General features: G+C 38.3%; 1 protein-coding gene across 23 annotated transcripts in view; it reads right to left on the reverse strand.

Moving 5' to 3' along the window:
* Positions 1-27,073, reverse strand: part of LPP (LIM domain containing preferred translocation partner in lipoma) — a 628,839-nt gene that overhangs the window by 147,960 nt on the left and 453,806 nt on the right. For all 23 annotated transcript variants that reach the window (XR_012129299.1, XM_073231939.1, XM_073231938.1 and 20 more), the window contains one exon: positions 12,232-12,358. Coding sequence is in view for 22 of the 23 variants with exons in the window: in XM_073231939.1 (XP_073088040.1) it covers positions 12,232-12,358 (127 nt within the window). In the remaining variant the exon portion in view is untranslated. The remainder of the gene's footprint in view (positions 1-12,231; positions 12,359-27,073) is intronic.

Consider the following 27,073-nt stretch of genomic DNA (forward strand, 5'->3'; position numbering starts at 1 on the left):
CAAGAAATATGACCAATGCATGTGAAATTCCTATTGTACGGTAAATGCTCAATATAAGCTAATTTTATTTGAAACAGAACTATTAATGGGCATATTTAGGATCAAGTCAGACTAGAGAATCTCTGTTGAAAGTAAAAGACTTGGTGGAATGTCATTGAGAAATTGAAGGACTCATCTAGCTCTCACTCCTCACTTAGCTCTTTGGGTCAGAGCAGTATAAGAAAGATGTGGTCTCTCTTAGTAAAGTAGGAGAAACAGACTACAGACATATAAACATTCTAATATATATTACATAGTACACATAACATATTTATGTGAGGTGTATACATATATACATGGGAAGCAAAGGCCATACAAGTTATGAATCAAATATAATAATAACAGGAATTAGAAAAAGTAATTCAGACTTAGGAACTAGAGACTATGTCCTAGGGCAGTTTATATTATCTCTCTCTCTCTGTACGGAACACTTAAAACAGAAGCGATATTTGCAAGTGAAGTAGATCATACAGCTACATCCTGGGACACAGCAGGACATAAATCTCCATTTTTCTTCAATCATTCACACCAACAAACCAAGAAAGTCAAGTTCAAGGAAGCAACAATTCCGTCCTGGCTAGGTTTCTGTTGCTTTGCTGTCTCTCTGCTCCCTGGTGCCTGACCAAAGGACATTAGGATCAGATGTGGTCCAAGCCTGAACAGTCTCTGGTTGGCCTCTAATGTTTCAATAGAGATCACCACAGCTACATTTTTGAATGGTTTGGGCAACAATTGCTGAAAGGTTCCAAACTTTCTTGACTGCAACACTTTAACCACGGCAGATAAAGAAAAACAATTTCAGTAGATTATAGACAAAGAAAAAATTAACCAGCTTTTCTACTACCTGTAATTTTCAGCCTTGTAGTAACATGCTCTTTGTTCTGCTGAAAAACACTCTATATTGATCATGCTGACACCGACAGTAAAGCTGTGTAGTGGTTAGTTTTCTCTATTTTTTTTCTCATATCTCAGATTAGAAAGTGGGTTATGATTCATCCTGTACAATGTGAGTCAAAATTCATTTTTGTCTCTTTCCAATTAGTTTTTCTGCATTCCACATTAAAAAGCAAGAGTAGTTTGCTCAGCAAATGAGAAAACTGTGGTATGTCTTTGTGTGTTGCTTTCTCACACACAGTGACTGAAAAACATTTTCTGTGTTCCCTAATGATACTCCAATAACAAGAGAACACTGTAGGAAAACCTGTTAATTCAAACAGAGACAAACACTAACATTACAAATTAAAGGGGTTGATTATTACACACTAATCATAATTGGCATAAATCAGGCCAGATATTGCACTGGGAAAGGTAAACATCTCTTGAATGTTTTTGATCTGTTATTATTTATAATGCATTTGCACACCTATTTATTTAACTTGAGCCTCACAATAAGCATATACAATAAAGATAATTATCAATTAAATAGGTGAAATAACTGAAACTCAGGAAGGTTAAGTGGTTGCATAAAATTGCTGAAAATACATGTAATTTAATCTAGAAAACCTAAATTAAGAATTTGGTTCCATCTCTCAACCTGTTCTTGGATAAGCTGGTTTCTCTGGCAAAATGATAACTCTCATCTTAAAAATGCTAAAATAAAGTTTTTAAATAATGCATACCAATATGTTCTAAAGCACACTGCAAATGTCAAAGGTCACCAATGTTACACAGAGAAGACACACTACTTGCACGCTGATTTTCTAACTCCAAGTTCAGTGTTTGTTTCACTGGCCATGTAACAGAAGATGAACTACTCATTTTCATGAAAGTGCTATATCATCTACACTGAAGACCACTGCCACATTAATGGTTACTGATTTCAATACCATTTACGTATGCCAAGTATGCCAATTTGCGAACAACACTATTGAACTCAGGAAAATCCTTAAACATTTATGCTGGAGTATCTAACTCAGTACACCTTATTCCTTATATTCTACAATCCCATTTATTTTTATTAACTGACACTTAAAGCTACTTTAAATGCAGTGCACTATCTCATAAACCTTAAGAAATGAGGAACAGTAGCTAGCAGAGTTTAAAATGGGTCTATATAATTCTTAAATTTCTTTTCCAATTTTTTTCTGTGGAACTCTGGAGCAATGTTATATTTCTACATGGGCAGCTGTGCTCCGGTCCACCCAGACTTTAATGGTATACAGTGGACAACAGATGAAAAGTGTTTGAGCCAAAGAAATTAAGAGGCCAAAGGGGTTCAGTAGATCATGTAGTCTAATCTCCTAATACAAAAGATGAGGTCCATGGAAAAGGGGCTGGCCTAACATTAGAGAGTTAATGGATGAACATTTTAAAATTTAAATATGGTGTTTAGTTTAATGTCTTTAAAGGGGGGAAAAAAAGCAATGAGTACTTCAACTCATAAAATCAAATTATGGATATTTTTGACATGGATGAAGACAAAGTAGATTAAAAAGTTAATTTAACTTAAAATATTAGGCAAATACTAGCATAGATAGTTCATGCATACAGTAAAAATTATGAAGGTGTCTCCGAAGATTGAAGAATGGGCAGCTCTGAAGCTAGATGATTTCTAAGTGGCCCTTATAACTTTGCTGTGATCCTAAGGCTGAAAAGGAAGGAGAGAGGCAGTGGAGCTTAATAACTACTTTCCATTACCTCCTGCCTCCTGAATCCTCTTAGCCTACTTCAACAAGTCACTTCTGTACAGTGTTTCTGTTGTCTTGTTGAATTTTAACAAATGATGCTCACTTCCAAGGGGGAGGAGAGGCGGGTCCAAGACTGGTGTAAGTGAAAGGCTAGAGAACCACTGGAGGCCTGAGATCAGAGCTGTGCAGTGCTAACACATCCGGGCTAGTTTAATGCAAAGGGACTGACCCCAGAGTCAGAGTTAGGAAGAGAATCAGGATAAACTCATTAATTTGGGCCTGCTTCTGGGACTTCCCAGTTTATTGGCCGTGGGTATTTTCAGCTTGATTCTATTTAAAAGCATTCAATGGTCTCTGCTGAGAACTCTAACTTCAAACAGTGTGGTGCCAACTAGTGTCTCTTCCCCAGCAATGGGTGCCTCTCCATGTGGACTCCTTTGGCATTTTATCTGGCTCAGATCAGCTGGTAAAAGTGGCAAAGGCCCTAAACCTGGATGAAAAAGAAAGCATTTTCTACTTTCAGTCATGAAATCTGTTCTTCATCAAATCAGCCCTTGGCAAATTTAACAAATGTTTTCTCTCCTTGGCCATTATGCTATCTCATTTCTATTATCTCCCATGGTACACACTTTAATGATTGGTGTGTAGTAAGCACTCAATAAATATTTGTAGATAAATGAATCAGTTCAATTAAAAGTACAGCAGAAGCCTACCAAGTAGAACTTCACAGATGTTCAAACAATGGCTTTGCTGACAGTTAATTAATTATGCCTTCTGACAATTCTAATGTCACTTCAAAATCTGGAAGGAAATGATTATCTGTGCACTTCAGAGAAAGTTGTGGGGAAAGTGCAGGTAGAGGGGAAAGAATTTGGTTTGGGGGAAAAAGGGAGTTGAATTCTTAGTTATCTGTATTTGTGCGTTTAAGATTAGCAAATGCATAATTAGCTCTTGTAGGTTCAGGTTTTAACTCTAGTCACACAGTTCAGTACAGAAGCATAGATGAATCATGAGCTGAGACTTTTTTGCCATACACAAGTGTGCCTCACTAGTTCTTTCTCCCAGAATACCAAGTTTGCTTTCACAGTTATCAGGCAAAGGACGTTTGATTTTGAAATAGGAATCTCTTTTTGACTTTTCATTCTCTGAATAAGAGAATGGTGATCCCAATGTAACTGAATGAGTGGGTGTCTGCTGTGTGCGTATAAAGACAGCATGACACCCCAGTCCTGGGTGTGTTTCACAGCTCCAAAGGGGCCTAGTTTTAAGTGAATGTCCTTTCACAACTGAGTTGCTATGGAAAACACATGTAAACATGGGGAAAGGGTGCTTCTTTCAATGTGATGCTGTGCCTGTCTGACCCAATTAGATTAGAACAGAAGAAAATTGAAGAGGTAGGAGCTTGTCCTGGGCATCAAGAAGTACAAGGAAACCCCAGGGAAGGGGAAAATGTGATCTAGGGCTCAAAAATGAAAATCTTAACTATGTAACCTATCCATTAACCAATTTTAGTCCTTAATTTTCACAGAAAACACATACAAAAGAGATGGAATTCAAGGGAATCAATCTAATTTTGATTGAAGTTCAGTGAATATAGTAACTATGTTTTCTTCTGTACATTCTCCAGTGCTTTTAAATGATGAAAAAAAAAAAACCAAACAAATGAGAAAGTCTGAGGAGTCTGAGGTATTACCCACGGCTCTGTAACTAGTTTGGGAACCTAGAAAACTCACTCATTTTCATCATGTCTAAAAATAAGGGGATTTTCCTAGATAGTCTCTTAAGAGTCCCTCTAGTCCTAACTTTTTACATTTCCTTGAGGTGCTAAATAAATATTTATTAAATGAATGAAGTATTTTCTCTGTGTAGTTTACTGTATAGCATGTCCTGTCACAGAGAATATGGCAAGTCTGTACACAATTTTCATTTATAGGTTCATTAATTAAGTATATATTAAACACCTATAAGACAGGCATTGTTCTAGAACCAAAGAAAGGGACACAGCAGTGAAATAAAAATTATCACCTTCGATCAGACTTACAGTCTAGTGGGAAAGAAAGACAATACCACAAATAAGTAATTGGATGGGCATGAGTTAAAATGATAGTAGGAATTTCTTCAACTATGTTGTATTTGAAAATCAAGGAGCTTAAGACAGTTTATATATACATAGGTCCTAGAAGTTATTGATTTTCTTCTGTTATTTTTAAGGGGAGTGTGTTCTTTACCCAAGTTTGAATAAGGCATGTCCAGGTCTGGGTATATGAAAGCAGTAGGCCCAATCTACTTCCTCACCTTTGTGAATAGCCCTGCCATCCTTTTCCTGCCCCCAGAGACTAATTTCTTTTTTTTTTTAAATTAAAGTATCATTGTTATATAATCTTACTTTGGTTTCAAATATACAACCCAGTGGTTCAACAGTTACTCATATTATTAAATCCTCACCCCTCTGTAGTGCAGTCACTATCTATCAACATAGTAAGATTTAACAGAATCAACTAATTTCTATTCTTTTAGAAAGGGAATGTTGGCTTTGGAGTTCAAAACACTCCTAGTTGTATGACCTTGAACAAGTCATTTGGGCTTCACTTTTCTGGAAAAAGAAAGGTTGTCCTAAAAAGTCTCTAAGTTTAAATTCTTCTTTATGTTACTATAAGTCTAGGTTTCCAAATCAATGCTTAAAAACTTGTTATATGACCATATTAATTAAAAATTAACGTGTGCTAAGATGGAATACATAAAATACTTAGGATTATTTATTTAGTGCTGTAAACATATACTGCCCTTAGCAAACATTTTACCAGAAATCACTACCACAAAAGGAAATATATCTAATATGTCTCATTAACTAGAAAACATTCTATTCCCATGACCCACAGATACCTTAAACAAAGAGCTGGAGAGAAACGAAACCAAGAAATCCATTTTTTCCCAAATCAATATAACCTTTTCTCTAAACCACTCACTTTCTAATTTTTCTTCCAGTGTGGTTTTGGGGTTTTTAATTAATTAGGCCATTTTTCTTTGGAAATAAGATCCTTAAAAGGCCTCAGGTTCCACCTATACTAAAGGCAGCTGCCCACTTGGAGTCAATTTCCAGTTTGTAGTTGACAGGAACACTTTGAAAACCTTTTTCTTGACATAAAATAATAAAAGACAATGAAATCCAAATTAATTAGTACCTCTCATTTGAGACCCTCTTAGCACTTTTCAAAGAAATCAGATTGTTCCTTGTACTAAAGAAAAAGCTAAAGCACAGAACACGTCAACTGATCTATTTTATCATCCCATGAGCAATTCAGGAACATGGTGCTAAGACAGTGTTATGGGGTGGGAAGAGAGCAGGATCTGGAGTCAGTAGGCTGGGCCCCTGTGTGATTCTGCTGCTTAGGGCACCTACGACTGGTGGGGTGACAGTGGCCCTGGAGAGCGGGGAGAACTCAATCACTCAAATCTCTTATGTTGTCATATGCCAAGGGGAAACAAAGATACTGTTTGCAAAGCTGCTGTCTTGCTCGAAAGGTATAACAAGTTTGAAAGTGCTTTACAAAGCATTATGTAGGGTAGCTGTAATCATACAATAATGAAAATTTGGAGGTAGAACTAGAAATTGGATACAAAAGTCTGATTTCAGTCAAGTTTAGATGCTTAAGTCACTGTGCTTCCAAAATCTAATCTCATAGTTCAAGAGATGTTTGAATACTTATCATCACTTCTCCAGCAGGGGTTACTGGGCACTGGCCTAGACTCTTCCAAGAATTTGCCTCTGTTAAAAAAGTGAATTCATGGGGACTCACGAGCTTTCCTGCCCTTGCCTTTGCTGCTAACTTTGAAAGCACACATATTAAGTTGAATTCCTTTTCCTTTCAGACATGGCAGTCCCCCGGTAGCAATCAGGGCTCCAGGTTTTCTTTCCTCCACACCTTCATTTGTACCTCAGAGAGTGGTTTCCAGGTTCCTAAGCATCCTAGTCCTAGTTCTCTGGACATGCTCACTTATCTATTGGTCTTAATAGTATTGAAAAGAAATGGACTATCTTCCCCATTGTTTGGGGGTACTCTGCTTCTATTCATTGGACCTCCACTTTGCTCTCAATTGAGAAGATACACATCACCAAGTATGGTGAGCTGATGGTATCAATAAAGTAATTGCAGTCATGCCTTCTTCTCTTTAGGCTCACCAGGTACCAGCTCACTGTTGCCTCATATCTTCTTCCACTTCTGTCTGATTGGCATTTGAAGCAGTACAGCCTAGTTCCTCTAGAACAAACTCTTGGCTTTATGCAAAATTTCTCAGTATACCTTATCAACAATACTCACAAACAAAAAAAATTCTTAGATAAATGCCAAAGTCTATGAAGATAATTCATCTACTGCTATTCTGAAGGCTTAGAGATTCTTCAAACAGTTCACTGAACAACTTTAAGATTCATACACTTCAATTTTTTTGCTTTTCTTAAAAGAAGGAATAAGACCACTCAGTGTAAACAACGCCAAGATAGTTACAGCTTTGTGTTTAAAAATAAGCTGGTAGATATTTTCAGTCCATCCTCAGATACACTGTGGTATCCATTTCCATAGATACTGTATTCTAATAGTGCTGTCTTTGGCCTTAGGGTTTGCACAGACACACCACCATTATTTTGGAAAGAATCATGCTATGGTCACATACACAGACATGTGGAAACTCTACATACGAATATATTTCCTCTTTCAAAATGAATTAAAGCACAAAAAGTAGAGGCTCTGAATTTATCAACCTACATGGGAAACTCTTGAATAAATTCAAAGAGATGTGTCAAAGATACACAGACACAAACTCAACATTCCTTTACATTTCTCCTTTAAAATTCTCTGAAAAATGTAAGTTCTAATGCTGGCATCTAGCCCGGTAAGCTCCCCAATTTTCTAGCAATGAGACCTTTATCCTCCAAGAATTTCATAGCTAATTTAAAAACTCCACTCCTATTTTAAGTTCTGTATCCTAACTTATAATAACTTACAGTTCATCAGTCCTTCTTCTTTCTATGCATCTATCCTTGGAGCTGAGAGTCTCCTCTGGTATAAACATACTTTTCTAGTTGCCCAGGGAAACAGGGTGCTCCAAGATGCAAAAGCTTGAACCAAGGCATGCAGCTTTGCTGCAAATGAGGTGAGCTGAAGACTCACTGCCTGGCTAATTGGATGAGATGAACATTTTTTTTCCTACATCCAACTTTCTTCTATTTCCTTTCTTCCCACCCACAGGGTAGTGTTTTGAGTCCCGCTCGAGACCTCATTGCCAATGGAAAGACACTTGGGAGTCTGGCATAGCTCACACATAAACCCACGTAGATGGAAAATGTTCACAGCAGGAGAGACTTTATCCTCTCTTCAAAGCTAAGGACTTACCCAACTGTTGTATTATGGTTCATTCTTTGTGGCATTTACCTACTAGGGTAATGCAACATTCACAGTTTTTCATGAAGATGGAAGAGGAAGGGTACGGAAACACTAAAACTAGCACTTTCCAGAAAAAAAAAACATGGTGGGGAGGGACAGCTGAGACTCAACTGTAGGTTTCTGCTTGTCATATTTTATGAGGGACTGATTTGAGAAACCAAGAGGAGCTGTAGTTATCAGCGATTTGCCTTCCTCCAAAGTTAACAGAAGGGCTAGTCAGCCAACATAGTTGGTAGGGAGGTGTTAGGTATGCTGTCTTCTTAAAGTATATATTTGAGCCATAGCAAAAAGCTCATGCTTAGTATTATATCAGCTTATTTAGGAGTTGTAGATAGTTAAAATTTATTGTCAGTGACACTGAAGTTCAGGCTACATAACTTATGGCCTGGAGCACAGGGTGTCTCTCACTTGAAGATCAAGATTTCAGGAAGGAAAGGATGACATGAGGCAGTGATCCCCCAACTATTGACAAGCTGCAGGAACAATATACACCTTTCTGTAATGGTGATGAATCGGAATAGACTTGAGCAGAGTACGTCCAAATCCTGAAACCTGCTAGCTATGTGGCCATGAAGAACTCATTGAGTCGCTCTGAGACTCTTTGTTTCTTCACTTGAAAACTGAAGACATCATCCTCAGACCTGTTGCTCCGACCATGGCTATGAACAGGCTTTTTAAAGCAGTGGAGCCTTAGGTCACTTACCAGCTTTTGTCATTACCACCATAATGGTTATCATCTCACCAACCGTATAAAGGGGAGTACCCAGTGGAAAATACAGAAACATACAAAAGAAAGAGAAATTTCAAAGATTCACTGTAGTTATAAAAATAGTCAAGTTTAGAAGGCATCAAATATGACTCTCTACTTCTCCCATCCAATAAGGAATCCTAAAATGATTCATTTGTGACAGCTTTGATACTTTTTCGGGGATCTAGGGGTGTCCTGTGTAGCTGTGTATAAATAGCATTTCTAGCTGTTTTAATCCAAAGTGATTCTGTTCTTCCCACAATATCTATATCTATTTATCCATCTTTCAATCACCTATCTAATATGTTGCAGATGAGGTGAGCTGAAGACTCACTGCCTGGCTAATTGGATGAGATGAACATTTTTTTTGCTCCTAACTTCAACATTTCGCTCCTAAAAATAATGTTATTTTCCTATATAACCACAAAGCCATTACTATACTCAAGAGATTAATACTGATATATTATTGCATATATAGTTTATATTCACATTTCTTCAACTTTGTCCCAGATACTGTTTTTGATCCAGAGTCCAACTGAGCTGCATGCCTTGCATTTGAATGGCATGTCTCTTTAATCTCCTTTTATCTAGAATAGTCTCTTTTAACACTGATACTTTTGTCAAGAATTCAGGACAATTATGTTGAAGAATGCCATATCACCTGGATTAGGAATAGACATGTTTCCTAATGGTTGCCTTCATGTTAAATATTTTAGTAAGACTATTACATTGATGATGTGGTATACTTCCTACTAAATTCTCTCAGCTGCCATATGCCAATTTTTCCCACTATTGATGACACCAAATTTTATTACTTGGGTTGAGAAGGTGTCTATCAGGTCTCCCCACTGGAAAGATATCTTTTCTCCTTTGTACTTAGGTCATCTGTGAGGTGATCTTCTGATATCCCTCCCAATACTTTTAAACATATCATAATTGCAGTTCGTTAATTATTGGAAAAACTATGAAGAGTAATGAGAAGCTCCATAATGAAAAACAAACAAAAATGTATTCATTAATCATTCTACTTAAGGGAAAAAGAAGGAGGCTGCCTGGGAAGAAAGCAACATGGCCAGGGGGGATCCACTCCATTGACATCATTTGTTGACATTTTCTTCCCTCGCTTCTTGGTGCAGCTTGTAATCTAGCAGGAGAGTGTTAGCATGAAGGCATTTAGTGCCTTTCAACAAATCAGGTATAGTGTCAATGACAATCCCAGCATTAAATAGGCAAAGGGATGGAAAAAGAGGGGAGATGATGAGGCAGTGGTTGGGTCAGGGTCCTGAGGCCAGAGAGAGAAGTTCTTTTAGGAGAGTGCTTGGCAATGCTATTTACAGTCCAGAATGAAACTAAGGTAAAATTCTGATAGACAGAAAAAGAGGACTCATTTACCTTATGTAACTCTCAGATCAGGCACTCCTGATGCAAATGTGCAGACATATAGCCTTCCTTTATCTCCAAGCAGACTTACGGACCCTGTCTTCCATGCTCACCTAGTACCTCAGGCCAGCTCAACATGGTGATGATATCTGCACTGATACCTCTTACATCTGCCTCCCTCCTGTCATTCCCAAGAACTCGTGAACCCTGTGAGGGCAGAGCCCCTGAATCTGAGTGTCCCTAACACCCAGCACAGTGGCAAACATGAGAAATGTGCTCAGATACATTTAAAGAGTGGAATCATAAGTGACGGTTCTGTTAACTCATCTTCTGCCCCTGCTTCTACCTAGTCAGTAAGAGGCAGCGCTGGCATTCACACCAAGGCATTCTGGCTTTGGAGCCCACAGTCTTAACCAGTATTCATGGAACAGTACCCACAGCATTTGATCTCAAGGTGCAAGGGCTCATTATGTAAGAGTTAGTCAGGCATTAAAAATTCTCTCCACATTGGCCCCAACTTAATTCTCCAACCTTATTTCTCAACATTGTGCCTTCCCACCTAGGTGCTTCACTCCAGTGATTTTATTTCCCATCATGTTAAAATTCCCCCATAAGAAATTACATCACTTCTCTACTATTGCCTCATTTCTAAATCTCTATTAGCATAACTTTAAAGACTTAACTTAAAGGGGAACTGCTCTATAAACACTTTTCCCTTCCTGCTTGAGTATGCCCTCTCTTCTTCTTCTTCTGAATTCTCAAGGAACTTGGGATGAACTTTAATTAAGTCACTTGTCCCTTTCTGTCTTGTGTTATGATTATACACCATAACTCTGTACACATCCCATATAAGACAATAAACACTTTTAAAGGTATGACCCATGTCTGCCTATCCCCATACGTCTCCACCATTTAGCAGAGTAGCTTGCATGTAATAAGCACTTTGTAGGTGTTTTCTACACAAAGTAAATGTTCCTTGAATAATCCTGGCTTTAACTCATATTTTGTTCATTCTATCTGATTAGAAAAGAACACCTTTCTCTTATTTTCCATCTGTCCACAGCTGATCTTCTTCATAAAACCTTTCCTAATTATCCAGCATAAACTTTTGAAGATGATGGACATGTTTTGTCTGGATTGTGCTGACAGTGATACAAGTATATACATATGCCCAAACCTACAAGTTGTATATGTTAATTACGTGTGGTTCTTATACCTTGATAAAGCTGGGGAAAAGCTTTTAGAGAGGGGAAAAAAATGCATAGGCCTAACATCTGGATTCTAATCCAGTCCTTCCATTTACTAGCTATTGATATGGGCAGACTGCTTAACATTTTTGTGCCTCAATTTACTGATCTGGAAGTAAAAATAGCATTTACCTCACAAGGTTGTATTTCTTCTGTTACAATGAAATTAGTTAATTCCTATGAAGTACATAAAGTGATGCTGTCATATTGTAACAGCAAAAAGTTAATCATTATTCTACATTCTGTCTCATGGTTTACAATTAATTGGTAATGATTATTTACCAATTGGTGATACATGTCTATTTCTTGCTAGGAACTTAAATTTAAATCAGCTACTATTAATGGATTTTTAATAGGCATATCTAGTTTTCTTAAAGCATAAAATAACTTTGATTACTGAGTATATACTATATGCCAAGAACTTGCTAAGTGCTTTCTATAAATATTTCATTTAATACTCACAGTAACAGTATAAGTAGGTATTATTTTCATACTGTAGATAAAGCAAAACAAAAACAAAGATTTAAAGAGGGTAAGCAATTTGTTCAAGTTGTCTAAGCTAGGTAAATAGTAGAGCTGGGATAGTTCTTAAAGGAAAAGATAATTTTTAATATATATGTGTTTCCCAGGGTACTTGTATACTTACTAACAGTTACTATCTATGTTCAATTTTCTTTACTGCTATACATTTTGTTGTTAAGATATTTGAAGCATGTATACTTGGTATGTCAACTCCAGACCCCACTCACCAAAGTATTCATCAGCAGGTGGATTTTCCATATCATACAGCATCTTCTTGGTCAGGTGCTCAAGCTCATCTTCAGGCCGGAATGAGGTGGGGACAGCTGGAGGCCCCACTGACCCTGGAAGTCCACCCTGAAAGACAGGGAACACATAGGCCTTTAAATGTAATCTAGACATCAATCATGATAATCAAAAAGTATTTGCATTGTAGAAGAAAAAGCACTGTACATAGTTAATAAGAGTTCTGGGTCTTAGAATCAATTTTATCAATTATTCAGTCTGACCTTGGACACACCACTTTATTTACCTGCCTTATCTACATGAGTCACGTCTCAGGCTTTAGAAATCCATGTTTACAACAGCAGGAATTTTCATTCAACAATTGCTAAGCAGTCATTATGGAGCAGTGGTATATTTATAAAAGAAGATGTATAAATTGAGCCTCCCTCCTTAGAGAGTTTATAGTCAAGTGAGACATATAGGCACATTGATAACTAAAGATAAAGCAACTGTAGAAAGTGCCCATTCAGGGTACCATAGAGACCTCTCACATAGCCTGAGAGGAAGAATTCCAGAGGAGATGCAGTGGTACAGATGAGGACTTATTTAGCTAAAAGAGAGGAAACATACAGGATTCTCACATGTATGTTAAAAAAAAATGCCATGTGGCAAAAGGAGCTCCTGGCAGTTGCATATTTCTGGACCATGTATAAAGTTTGATTTAGGAAATGAGATGGATTTTATCGAGTGCATGGGGGGCAGAAATGAATGACCTTATATTTCAGTTAAGCAGTTAAGTGGTATTTTCTCTCAGCACTACAAATAGCCAAATATCAAATGAGGAAGATAAATCAGTAGTATTGACATTGGGTTGGTGTTTAAATAGGTGGATGAGCCAGAATTAAAGCAATGTCAGGGAATCAAGTGTCAGGTGAAAGACTGTTGAGACGATCAACCAAGAATCTAATTATCTGGGGAAAGAAGAAAGGCCAGACACTAGATGCAAAATAGCTCTGTGTTATGTATGTAAATAAAAGGGAATCTATATTTTCTTTTGCCTATAACTTTGACTGTTTCCAATATCATACCCCAACATCTTCAATCAAAGTGTTTATAAGTGTTAAGTTTATAAAAAGTTTAGAAATAATGATGTCCACCATGGCTAACAGAGAGGAAGATGAGACTGGGAATACTCATCCTTGATGTTTACACATAATTAAGAGTTTCTCCTTTCATAAATAGTTTACAAGAATCATTTAAAAAAAACCCGGAGTTGAATATTCATTCACCTGTTATCTTCACTATACCAAATGGGTTATTGGATGTGAAACTTCCTATGAAGCACTAATTCCTGTACAAATATTTCATTGTTACTGATAATGTGTATTTCAGCAACTCCAAAATGGATATTGTCTGTATGCTGTCTAATGCATCAAGTACCTTCTAAAAATATATGAAATTGTTAACTGGTACCTATTTGGACTTTATGAGTATCTTCCATTTTCAGGTTTTAAAAAATGTACAGAAAGTTGGAGTACAGACATGCAAAAGGCTGGGAAGACCAAGAATTTTCGTCAGTCCCTAATCTTAATCATGGGATTTTATTTTATCATTGGACAATTTGGATTGGAAATGGAAAACAGTGAATAAACTATGGCATGTGGCAGACGACAGAAACAAAAAAATAGAGCTGCATGCTGGACTCAGAGGAATCATTCCTATGCATTACGAGATAAGGAAATTTGACACACGAAAAGACCAGAGGAGGTCTAGGCATGATAAAGCCAAGACAAGAGCCCATCTTGGACACATTTACTCAATAAACATTAAATATTATTAAAGTTAGGGCCTCCTCTAAGGTGCAAATGATGCCTACACTATAGAGTTGGAGTGTGGGTTAAAGGTGCTATTAAATCACTCATTTATTCTTTTGCTTATCAGTGTATCCACTTATCAATTCAATACCTATTTTGTGTGCCCTCTGCAAGCATCAGGGAGGGACACAAAGATGTACCAGGCACAGTCATTGCCTTTAAGAGAACTGGAGTCTAGTGGGGATGAGAAACATGCACAAATGATTATCAAGAGTATGTGTAGATATGAAGATTGGAGGAGTGATTTGTTGATAATACCAATCTATAAATTGCACGTATGCTACCCACTTCTAGGAAAATTTTACAGAAATGCCCATAAAGTTAGAAAACCAAGGCTGGTCACAGAAACTATATTTGAGAGGAGGACAAAAGTTAACAATTTAACCACCCATCCATGGGTAAGAGGTCAGCAAAACAGACATTTATAGATACATAGAATGAGTATGAATAGGTTTTAAAAGAGTACATTATAAATCTATATGTACAAGTATAAAAAGATGACTGAGCCATGTTATCAAATTAATAGATTCAGTAATAGAAAAGGACATTTAAATGATGATCCCATGTTATAAAGTTAAGTGCAGTTTAATTACCTACAGTTCTATAGATAGGAAAAGAAAGGGCATATATTTAAGTGTTGAACTGTATCTAGGGTTGGAATCCTGGGGCCTTTCCCTCTCTAAGCTTATGTTTCCTTATTTTATACTACGTGATTCTACTTCTACAGTCCATGAAATTATAGCTTTTGTAATGCGATGAATTCAAGTGATAAGGATATGCTAGATACTCAGAAAGGCCTATAATAGGTCAAGTGGGGAACTCTGAGAGGAACAAAAGGTCAGGGGTGAGAAGCGTGGGGAAAACTGGAGGTGGTTCTGTGTTTGAAACTGGAGAGCAGAGAGACAAGAAAGAGTCAGCTAAGTTAATCACGGCCAAGCCACGCTGAGGTGGGACCCACACGGACCAAGGCTGCTCTGAAAATCTGATGAGCTTAACTCCCTTTTGGCAAAGGATGGCATCCATAAAAATGCACATAAAGTACACTTACAATTGCAGGATGTTCACTGACCACAGGAAACGATTATCTAAAGATCCTCAGGTGGAACATCCAGGCAATAGAAACTAGAGTGGGGATTTTTCACAGGGGAATAAACTAATCAGACTTAGGAAGTTCTCCCTAGAATAGAGGGAGGCTGGGAGAGCTCTGAAGACTGAGACAGGGAGTTTTCCATCGTCTATTTGCAGCCAGAGACTTAACTATGACACTAACTTGGGGTCCTTAGGTGAGCTTGTGAATCTTTCGTAACTGCTGATTCCCTTCTGTGTGCGAGAGGCTTGCCAGTGCCCCCTCCCAGTCTTTGTGAGGATTAAAATGAGAAAGCTGGCATCTTATGCTGTATAGAGCTTAACTACTTTCAAATCATGGTACCAGAGGACTTTATATGGATCCCCCAACCTGCCTCTGAGGCAGGGGACAATTCAGTTCAGGTGACAAAACTAAAGACACAGATGGGAAAATGACCAAGACTTTCAATAAAGGGAACTGGAACCCCAAATAGGGGTCACCTGACTACAAATGCCACACATTGCTTCCCACAGAGAAAGTGCTGACCAAACTATTAAACACTGCATCTGATATTAATTTCTGTTGGCTGTTTTAATTTAAATCAACAACTCTTAAGGAAAACCCGGTAATTCCTGCTTCTAGTGTTAGGGTAGATCTTCAAGGAATGGACACAGTTTATCATTTGGGCCTAACATCTGCTTCCCTTTTAACATAAACAAGGGCAGTAAGAAAGCCAAGTATGTCCTCTATAAATCTAAGCCAGCAATTCAGATTTTACCCTTAGCACTTACATTTCAAGTAGAGGTCTAATTTCAAAGTACTACCTTGTCAGTATTTTACAGATATTAAGAAAAAAATATCATTCCTTTTATGCTACAAGTACTTGCTTGAGATACTGTTTCTTCAATAACACACTTGGAAAGGCTCTTTTCTTTTAGAGTCTAACCTCACATATCCTCATCTTGATTTCTTTCTCATGAGGAAAGGCCCAGGAGATCATCACTTCCAGTATTTCTAAACCTTATTTGGCTACAGAAATACACCCTCCCCCTATTAACTCTCCCACCCCCCCAGTGCTAATACTTAGCAACTGTGGGATACATACTGGTAAAAACACAGGTTCCCCAGTTTCCAGTCTGTCACACTGAGAAGGACATAGCCCAGGACTTTCTTTGGGGTTCAAATCCCCTAAGTGGTAGTTTAGTCCTTTTCTCACTGGGATGGTGAGACCACTTTTAATTTCTCTCTCTCAGGAGTGCTTAGGACTCAACACATTCTAGGAAAAATTAATAACTGTGTCCAATTCAGTTTTTACTAAGCAGCTTCTACAACTGCATCTGGGTAATGGAATAATTGCAGAATTGTGGGGTGGGGATCTGGAAGAGGACACATTTCATTATTTTGTTTTTTATTTCTTTAAAAATAGAAATGTACAAAGTATCAGCAGTATATTCCTCATATTTGTGTGATACTTTTCAAGGTGCCTGCTTTCACGTGCATGTAATTTCAAATGTTTATACAACAACCCTGTACAACAGGTAATTTATTTTATGGAAGGGGAAACTGAGGCTTAGAGAAGGTAAGTGAAGCAGGTGCTGCCCCTGACAGAAGCAGAGCCCTGACTGAAGCTCAAGGTGCAGAGTTGGGCATGTTTCTGCCCCAAGGCAATGGCTCTCCAAGTTCTGGTGTCCTGGTCTCCATGCCCTTCCAGCTCCATTATTCTGTAGTAATTTGGATTTTAAACTACTGACTCTGTTATCTAAGGAGAGGATTGTTTTCAGAGTGGAGGACTGCAAAATAGTGAAACAAAAGCCCTGCAAAACAAATATGAACAATGCCTCTAGCCTCTTCTAAGAAAAAGACATTCTTGTAAGTGTCAATACTAATCAGCTACATGTGTGTTCTTTGAAATGTCTGAACTTCCTAGTAAAGGCAAAACATTATATGATGCACAGAAGAGTTTATTGATAATAGATTTCAGAGGACTACTTCAAAATTCTCTTAACATTTCTCTCCTAAGGAGCTGTCATGTGCCAAGCACTATCGTTATAAAGTCAAATCATTCAGGATTCCGGCCTCTGACATCTCAGAGTTTAGGAAGAAAGAGACATGAAAATAGGTAATTACAATAAAGTTTAAGTGCTAAAACACAGGTATTAAATTCAATGTTTTGAGATGGGAGAAGGCTGCTAGGAAGGTGATGACATCTTAGTTTGATCTTGAAGGATAAATCGGAGAGGAAAGTAAGAAAGAAGGAAGGAAAGGAAAATAAAAGGAAAGAAAAGAGAGGGAGGGAAGGAAAGGATGAGAAGAAAAAGAAAAGAGAAGGAGAAAAGTTAAGACATGACAAATTGTATATAAAAGGACATGTATATGAGATAAAATGTCAAGAAATAGAAGAGAAACACAGCAAGATGAGGCTAGATAAATGGGCTGTGGTCAATGTCAAGACTGTTTTAGGCAACCAGAGATTCGTTAGGAGATTTAAAAACTGGGGCTGACTTTTTAAAGACCTTCTTCTGAAATGTGCACATTGGCAAGCACTTCAAACACCAAGGCCAATGATGCCTTAAAAAATGCAATCAGATATCAAGTTATTTCTGAGCAACCTAATGGCTAATACATTTCAGAGGACCTCTGATATTACTAACTGAGGCAGACACTGCTAACTGCTCACCAAAAATCTGTTCCCTTTTCTTTTTGAACACACAGCTAGGCTAAGTTTCCATTCTTCCTTGCAGTTAGATGTGGCCATGCCAGGCGCAATGAGGACAGAACTTACCATGTGGAGGCGAACCATCCAGGCCAGCCTGCCTCAGACTATTACAGAATATGTCTGGAAAGTCATATACTCAAAGTTTAATGGTTGAAAGGGATGGGAGAGTGGTTGGTATCCTTCTCTTTATATTTTTCTAATATTTTCCTTTTTCTAAAGTATTTTTTTTTTCAGATAACATTTTTTCCTGACACAAGTCAGGAAATGGAAAATGTCCAAGTATCTGGTACCGGTTCTTGTCTACCGTGGTTCTTTTCTTCCTAGTGGTCTAGCTATTAATCATTTCAGGGAGCTTAATATGAATCCAAATTCGGCTCTAGAATCCTGGTAAAAGTTGTGGGTGAGGCTGTACAAAAATGAGGAGTGTTTGTGCAAACAGAATATACATGGATTGGTGCGCAAGAAAACTCTGCCAGATTAAGAATAAAACAAATAACAATATCTATTATATTTATATAACACTTCATGGTATTTGAATTGTTGTTATATATTCTTACATAAAAACCTATAAGTGCAGACTTATTTATCTTACTTTTTTGTAGTTCTGCCTTTAACTTGTCCAGTAATTTTCATCAAATCATTTCTATTCCCTGAGACAAGTATTTTTATGTGTAAAATGATGTTTTCAAAGTCTCCTTTGATTGTATTCTGTGATATTTTTGTGTCCATAATATGCAGGGCACTTGTCATTACAGATATTTACAGTAAAATCACATATATATTTTCAGATACTCTGCAGTCTATAAAAACAGATATACAGTGAGTAAGTGGAAACCTCATTACTATAGAGCTTTCCATCAACAGGACTTACACCACTTGTCAGCATCCCCTGAAACAATCTACGACTTCACTCAGCATTCTGAATCTGAGTAAGCAGTTGGAAGGTCACAGGGCTTCTGCAGCCTACTGAACTCTCACTCCATGTGGGCCATGAAACCAAGAACATACAAAGGCGGACTGTTCTATCCTACCCCTGCCCCTCCTTGGAGGAATAATTCCACTGTTCCTCCTAGAGAGGAAAGGAACCATGGTAAACAGCTTCCACTAAGGCACAAAAAGTGAAGACCCCCAGGAGAACAGCTTGGATTTTTGAAACCACCAGGTTAACTGTTTGAATACATGTGCTTACAATCCATTTTATAAAATGGTTATCCAGTTCTGTCATTATGCTGGCCTGTTGAATTAGGGAGATGTTGACCTCAGCCAGGGTCACTTTTCTCCCATGAGTCCTTACCTGCTGCTGATTTCCTAGTTACACAGTGCTAGCATACTTGAACTTGGTACAGATCTGCACCTTACCAGAAAAGCACCACCCCAGCAAATAAAATAGCAGGAAAAGGCAGCCAAGACATTCAGGGAGATTACATGATAATGAATACTCTATCACTTGGGTACCAGAGTTGCTCATTTTTCCTGTCCATTTGTAATGATGTACAAGAGGTTCCTTCTCTCAGAGGGAAAATAACTTCAATTACGTGTTCTTGAAAAAAGAAACACTGAAATTACCTTCTTTCAAAAGGTAGAATTAGCCCCATTTTGGAGCTGAAAGCCTGCCAGAAAAAAATACATGTTTCTGATATTTTCATTCTTTTTCCCCGCTATTTAACCATGTCAAGTTTGCAGTTCGCAATTTCCCGAAGCTCCTTCTACTTTCTGACTCTCACTGAATTATCATGCTCTACTCTCAATATCTTTTGTTTAATAGAAGGAGCACCCACCCTTTTAGGCCAAAGGCAGAAGATATGCTGGGCATACAATCTGCTTCAGGGTAAAAGCAATGGGCCAAAGAGAAAGAAGGGGCAGGTTGAACCACCTAGTAACAATTCAAAACCAGAAATGAACATTCCTCAGAGCTTCACGGGAGTATAAAAGCATGTTCTTCGTTCTTCTAGTCATAAGCTTCATTTTCTTGGGGAATGTATGGTAAAGGCACAAAGACAAGTCAGACGTTTTGACTTTAAAAGTTTGATCCTAGCTTTGAAACCGATTCTGGTTAGTCTTCAACTGTGAAAACCTTGATTTTCTTACAACCTCTTTCTTATACTCCCCTCCTCATATCATGCATTGATACCTTAATCACCTGTCTTAAGCCAAATCTGTATTCATGGTGAAGGGCTGATGATTTTGAATTACAGAAGGTGAAGTTGCTGGATGTCACTGCAGCGAGAGGAAGGTGCCCCCTGAGGGGGCCTGTGGAGGGTGAGTGCCAAGGTGTTGCAGAGATGTGGGCTGAGCTGCAGGAAAGTGACCCTTCTCCACACTCACCACCCTCAGTTCCACAGGTCAAGAGTGCCTGAACTTGGAGCATACCTGCTCCTGGGCCTGATGTCTAGGGTGCCATTTCAGTTCCATGAGGGTTTGTTTCTACCTATCATTGTTTTTCTTATGTATAAACTGGAAGATTATAATAGCTAAAGGAAGAAGCTTTGTAAAATATTAAACATCAAATATGCGACAGCTATAATTACCAAGAGGAGCAGTTAAAGACCACCAACAACGCTGATTTTCTTCTTGGAAGTGGAATGTCTGCAGAGCAATCTCTCCAGCACCTCTCCACCTCCCTATTTGCTGATGAAGTACTTCAGGGTAGTACATCTGATTTTCACAGTAATTGTTTTAGCAAGAGAGAGAATTACTTTGAATTTTTTAACTATAAACCTTGAAATACATGACCTTCGGTGAAGGCATACCTTGCTGGCTCTCCAAACCATTAACCTTTCTACATCCTAGCCTTTGGCACCAAAAGATAAATAGTAAAAGCCGAGCTTATGTCTGACTCTTCAGAATAAAGTAGCTTCCCTTATCCTTTCCCGCCTAGAAGAGCTCCAGGTAAAAAGGGCACAACCATGGATGTTCTACCTGGCAGGCAAAAGCAGGAAAGGCGAGAAGCAAGGATCCTAGATCCTCTAGGTCAGAGGAAGCTAGATCAAAGATCTCTTGCCAACCTAATTCATAGTTCTCATTTCACGGTGCCTTCCATCTCTGTTCCCAGGCAGTCCTCCTTAAAGGAGAAAGTGAGTTGCCTCTGTGGGGTGATAAGGGGATAAAGATCTCTCTCCATTTGCTCCACTCTTACATACCATTTTACACTGTTCCTACACAAAGCTAAAAGAAGCTTTTTCTACAAAACTATTGCTAAAATCTACATGCATCCCTCCCCATAGATTAAGCTTTACGTATGTTATATGTAAAGAATTTGATATAACAATGGTAAAACAATTATAAGATTATTTCCATTGGTAAGTTTTATCTCCACAGGACTCAAGACATAAAAGTTTGATGAATGGAACAAACTGCTGTTCAAGGTTGTGTTTTCAAACTAAACCAGGTCTTGGTCTTTGCTGTGCCCCACTGGTACCTGGCAGCAACTTTCTCTTAGAGGACAATTCATCTTTTATTGGTTTCCTGGAACAAGGCAAAGGGCTAGTTGCTCCAGCATTGAAAAGAAAGATTTTAACACAAAGTACTGCTTTCTATGCATTATTCCACAGAAAAGTTATCCTTGACCAGAAGCTACACTTTTAATAATGTTATACCAAATAGAAATCATAGTGTTTCTCTTAGTGGGGATCTAGCCCTGACTGTGGTCCTAATAAACTATGTTCAAGATGGGGTTTTGCCAATTCCTTATTATTAGACATACAGATTATCTCACAATTCTTGCCATTATCATATTAAAAATGGGAGTATATTAAAATAGTACATAGGATAATTACAAATGCATAAAAATATATATACAAGTACACCAGCATATGTGTCTCTGGAGGTATTAAAAAACAGGTACTAAAAGGAACTACACCCAAATGTTGACATGGCTCATGTTAGCAATGGTAGGGTGATGAATACTTCAATTTGTTTCTTAATAATTTTGAAGTTATACACATACATAGTAGAAAGTGATGGCCCCCAGAAAATACTAAGTATACCTTATAAAACATGGGATTTCAGGCTTTTCTTTAGTATTTTCAGATATGAAGCCTGAAGAGAATGGAGAGAACCTAAAGTGAGGACAATCTGTTGAAAAAAAAGAAAGGCACCTAGATCTTCAGTCTGATATGCACAGAAACACTTTCCTACTGTACAAGCTGTTTCTATCTAGTGGGCTTGACAGATGCCTGAACATGACACAAAACACTGAAATAACATGCAAATCAGTTTTCGGTTTTAATATGCAAATATGACGCTTGGCACATCACTTTCCATGGCTGAGGTAAATTTCTGTTTTTGAGTTTTTCGTGGGAAATGCATACCAGCAAACAAATGGTTAAATCCCCATATTTTACCTAACACAAGGTAGTTTTTGTTTGAGTCAGAAAGGTTTTTGCTCAGCAATCCAAGGCACTTTGGATGCAAAGAAAGGGCATGTGTTTTGTTCAATAACAGTGCCACCCTCAGCAAACAAGTCTGCCCTCTGACAGATGCACTCATCACACTGGATTTCTGCGCCCCAGCAGGGAGGCAGGCGGTGTCTTAGTGAGAACAACAGAGAAAAGGTTTTTTGCTTGACCTGTGAAAATCGAATCAAAATACTTCAACACTGTGGGAAGATTAGCTTCTGGGTGGAGATAAAGAAGGAATCAAAAGTGCTTGCTTGCAGGGTATTTGAACAGTGTGGAAAACTGTACCCTCTGGTGACTCTGTGTTAAATTATCCACAAATACTAGTAATTAGGCATTAAGGCAGTCGTCAAGATAATTGAGATACATCCAGTTCAAGGAATTAATAATCTAGTCAGGAAATCAATGTGCGTGAGGGAAAAATAAAAGAAAGAAGCAAATTATTGACTGTTGATGGTAATCAGTATGGCTTAGTCTTACAAGTAGAGGCTACAGGGCTTGGGTTCAAATTCCACATAGACTATTTAATAACTGTGTGACCCAGGGCAAGATGCTTCATTTTACTAAAAATCAGTTGCCTAAACCATAAAATGGGGTCAGTAGGATTTATCTCATGAATTAAATGTGATGGTCCATGTAAGCCACTTACTGCCTGCACTGATTACAAAATTATTATCATCCTTAAAGATACACTGTGCTATATATGTATCACATGAGTACAACAATGAATCATTAAAATTCAAAGGAGAGGTTACAGTGGAATGGAGCCTATGGAAAACATGCCAGGAGGGTAACAGGCTTGGATTAGGACTTGAAAGAAAGAGAGAAACCCTTTGCATTTCTGGTGCTCTTCTATAGGCAGCAAGGAACCCCAGTGCAACATCCATACATGCCAGATTTCATTTAAGACTTTCCAAAGCATGTGGGTGTGCTTTTCTGACAAAGAAACAAACCAAATTAGCCATGTGTTAAGTGACTTAGCCAAACTCAAACCCATTGCAAGTCACAGAGCCAGGAGTTGAATATGAATCTTCTGATCCCAGCTCAGTGTTTTTCCACTAATTTACAGTTGCTTCTATATATTCATTTAGAAATATGAAACTTACATGATTTATCATAAAGGTTAATCAAGACAGTCAACCTCACTGATTAAAGCACGATACTAATTATATCAGAGGTTAGAGACCAATGTGGCCCCTTTTACTTTCAGAAACATTGATTGTGGTGTCATGGAGAAAGTGTGGGCTTCGGAAGCAGAAAAGGCTGGTTCACATCAGTAACACTACTTAATTTGTATAACATTTCACAACTTTTTTAAAACTCTTGGCATTAGCTTTTTCATCTGTAAATGGGGTTGGGGAGAAGTGCAGGAGAGGGAATGCCTCCATTTTAGGACCACCTAAGATGTTACATGGCATGTGCTCATATTTAATAGGGGCTCATGACTTGCATTAAATTCTCACAAATAATCTGTTAAATCTGAGCTGTGGATGCCTTTCAAATGTGGCAGGAAGGTGGATGAGGGAATACGAATGACTGGTCATTCATCAGCGCTGTGGCAGAGGGGAAAGGTCAGGGTCTGATACTGAATCTGAGGATCAGGAGCATTGACTATTCCTAAGTGATCATCAACCATGATTCCAATAATAGGAATTTTATTAAAGTAATATTCCTTTCCATAAAGTCTGAAAGGTAGAAACACATGTTTAATTTATACATGTATTGATTTATAATTTGAGAATGAAACCAAGGTATACTGAGGGTTCAGCAAGGGCCAGACGATGTTCACAATGTTTTACCTGGACTCATGTGCTCACCACAGCCACCCCATCATCAGCTGGTTACCACTGTAACTTTACAAATGAGAAACTGAGGCACAGAAATCCCCTTAAAGATACCTGGGAACCTGGGATTTGAATCTAGTCATCAACTTCAGAAAGTGTACTCACCCCCCACAAACTCTCTCAGCCTCTTAATCCATCTGCATGTTTTCAGAGGGATTTTATGACCTAGCTACTTATGTTTAAGGGAATTTAATTATATGTTATAAAGTCTTGACCTATTAAAGGGACCTTTCTTAGGGATAAATACTACATTTTGTGATATAGTATTTCCTCTGTGTAGAAAGGTAGCAAGGAAGAAAACACGTTTCCCCGTAATTCTGATGTAGATGGACAGACTAAGAATTTGAGAGACGTGGCCTTCTTTGATGTGTTCATGATTCAGCAAGAGGAGCAGAATGGCCCTTCAGAAGACTACTTCCTTTATCAATGTCTGACACAAGCAGGAGGTCAATGCTAAGTCTTTAAACAGTAAAAAGGAAATGATAAATTGCACTGTACTTAGATGTGAGTCAAGGGAAAATCATGTAAGAGAAACTAACACTCTTTCACATGAAAAACTAGAAGATAACATCATTTCTGGTGACCAAAGTGGTACTTTTTTTCCTGTTGGGTTATGGCCTAATCATGAATAAAATACAATGAAAATACCATACTCTACAAGAAGGTGGGCCTTTCCAAAATGTGAAGCAGTAGTCTATATGGGAGCTAACTCTAGATCCTCTGCTCTCTTTACAAATTTCAGAAACAAAACATACTGGAGATCATTTAGTGGTAGGAGAGTTCCTTCATTCAGAATGAGAAAACTGGGAATCAAGGAGCACCTGAGTTGTCCAAGGTTACCAAGAAAACAAGAACTAGAATTGAGAAGACTCAAATCAGGAAAGCAGGTCTAATTCGAATCGAGTTAGTTCTTGTTCTATCATGAAAGAGTCCCTCAGAACAGTGATGTATTCTTGATGCCCTATAAAGTATGTTCATTCTTGGCAAAAAATTTGGGAGCCCTAATCTACATTTAGGCAGCATTCTGAAATCCCGAGATGGAAGTTGCTGTGAAGCAAAAATCACTGCTGTTATTCTTGGCGAGCCTCCACAGACTGACAACAGCTGGCACACACAGATGTGGGCCAGAGAGGATTCTGGCAGGCTGTGCTGGTTACCATCTCTGTGCTTCTCCTGTTCCTCGACTTAACAAAGGGTGGTCCTCCTCAGTTTATGAAGACCCCATGAGCTTCCTGTGACAGGTGAGTCCAGAGTCTTCATCAAGCTGGCCTCAGACTCTCCTCTCTATCTGAACCACAATTTCCTAATGATAGGCCTTTCAGAAAGAAATACTTCTGTCACATGGTGAAAATTTTCTTAATCTGGGGCCTTATACAATGTCTGGGGTTTATAATAACATTTATGGACTGACTAGTCTACATATATATAATCTCCTTTAACCTTTCAAATAATCTGACGATATAAGTGCTTTTGCTAGCTCACTTGACAGATGAGGAAACACAGAGAAGCTAAACAACATACTCAGTCACAGAGCTGGTATGAGAAGGAGCTAGGATTTATACCCAGCTACACTGATTTTAGAAATTGCCTCCCACATTCTAATAACTAGAATGGAGTCCAAAGTATCATTTTAATCAGAATGAAATGGGTTATAATAATAACCCTTTATAACACCACCTTGAAAATCATCAAAATCTCTATATGCTTCACCATCTCTATCATTCCAAATGTTCTGGGTAATAGGAAGCAAGCTACTACTGACTATTCTTTTCTAATCAAGAAATGTAATGCAGTGATCAACCCAGGTCATTCAGCAGTGCATGAAACCTCAGGCAATGCTTAATGTTGTGGGCTCAGTCTCCAGTGCTTCTTTTTGGCAAAGAACAAGTAACTACATGTTATAGTACACAGAGCATGTTAAGGATCATGTTATTTCACTTGTGAGAAGCAACCTTATAAGCTTCTAATAACACAAAAACTAAACCTAACAGAGGAGATGACTATAAATACTGCATTTACGCAAAATACATTTGAGGCGTGGCTAGCAAATGCTAATGCTAAAGCAATAATTGAAACATAGGTCCTGTCCCCTAGGAGATACAGTAGGACACACTAGGTATCTGGAAACATCTAAAGGTAAAATACAAAAACAAAAAGAAAAAAAAATCCAAACTAAAATATTTGAATGACTGCTACCAGAACACAGAGAAAGAGGAGATGACTTAAGTTGAGGAAGTAAAGGGGCACGCACATGGGAAGGTGATATTTGAATCACGTCTTGGACGAAGGTGGAAAATGGACATCCAGAGATGTAGCAAGGCTGACATTCCAGATGTACCAAGGATGGAGACCCTAGGAGGTATACACAAGAGTGTCAAGTTGACAAGTTACCATCTTTCATTCTAGGTAAAAACACATGTAACTGATCTCCAGCTCTTGTGTCCCTCTGAATTCCTTTTTGTTTATTTCATTGTCTGTGTTGTGCATGAAGATGTCAGTAATGTTTTAGTGAAAGGGAGGGAACTGTCTTTTGGCAGAGTCAACCCTGTGAAGCAGCCTAGGGGAAGATGTCTGCAGATCAGCCCAGGACCTTGGCGCAGCAGGTCAGCTGCTCCAGACAAGGGCAAATGCTACACATCGGCATGTATGTGTCTTGCGCTAATCTTAAACAAAAAAAAAAAAAAGAAAGGATTGTTCTAATGAGAGGCTGAAGACAGAGAGAAACAAAGTGGTTGTGATGATTTCTGGTGCTAACAGTCCATTGCTTAGAGGAAAGACGGGGTGGAGAAACGTGGGTGCCTTGGGAGCTTGCTGAAGGGCCATGCTGACACACAAGTGGTGAGAAGCATGGTGGAAGTTGTTTTTGTAGGGTTTTCCACGTTCCGCAGTTACGTTCTCTTTCCACATAAAAGCATGGTTGTAAGTCTCCAGGAGTTCTCTCTGTTTGCTC

Source organism: Manis javanica, chromosome 3 (assembly GCF_040802235.1).
Source record: "Manis javanica isolate MJ-LG chromosome 3, MJ_LKY, whole genome shotgun sequence".
Classification (NCBI taxonomy): domain Eukaryota; kingdom Metazoa; phylum Chordata; class Mammalia; order Pholidota; family Manidae; genus Manis; species Manis javanica.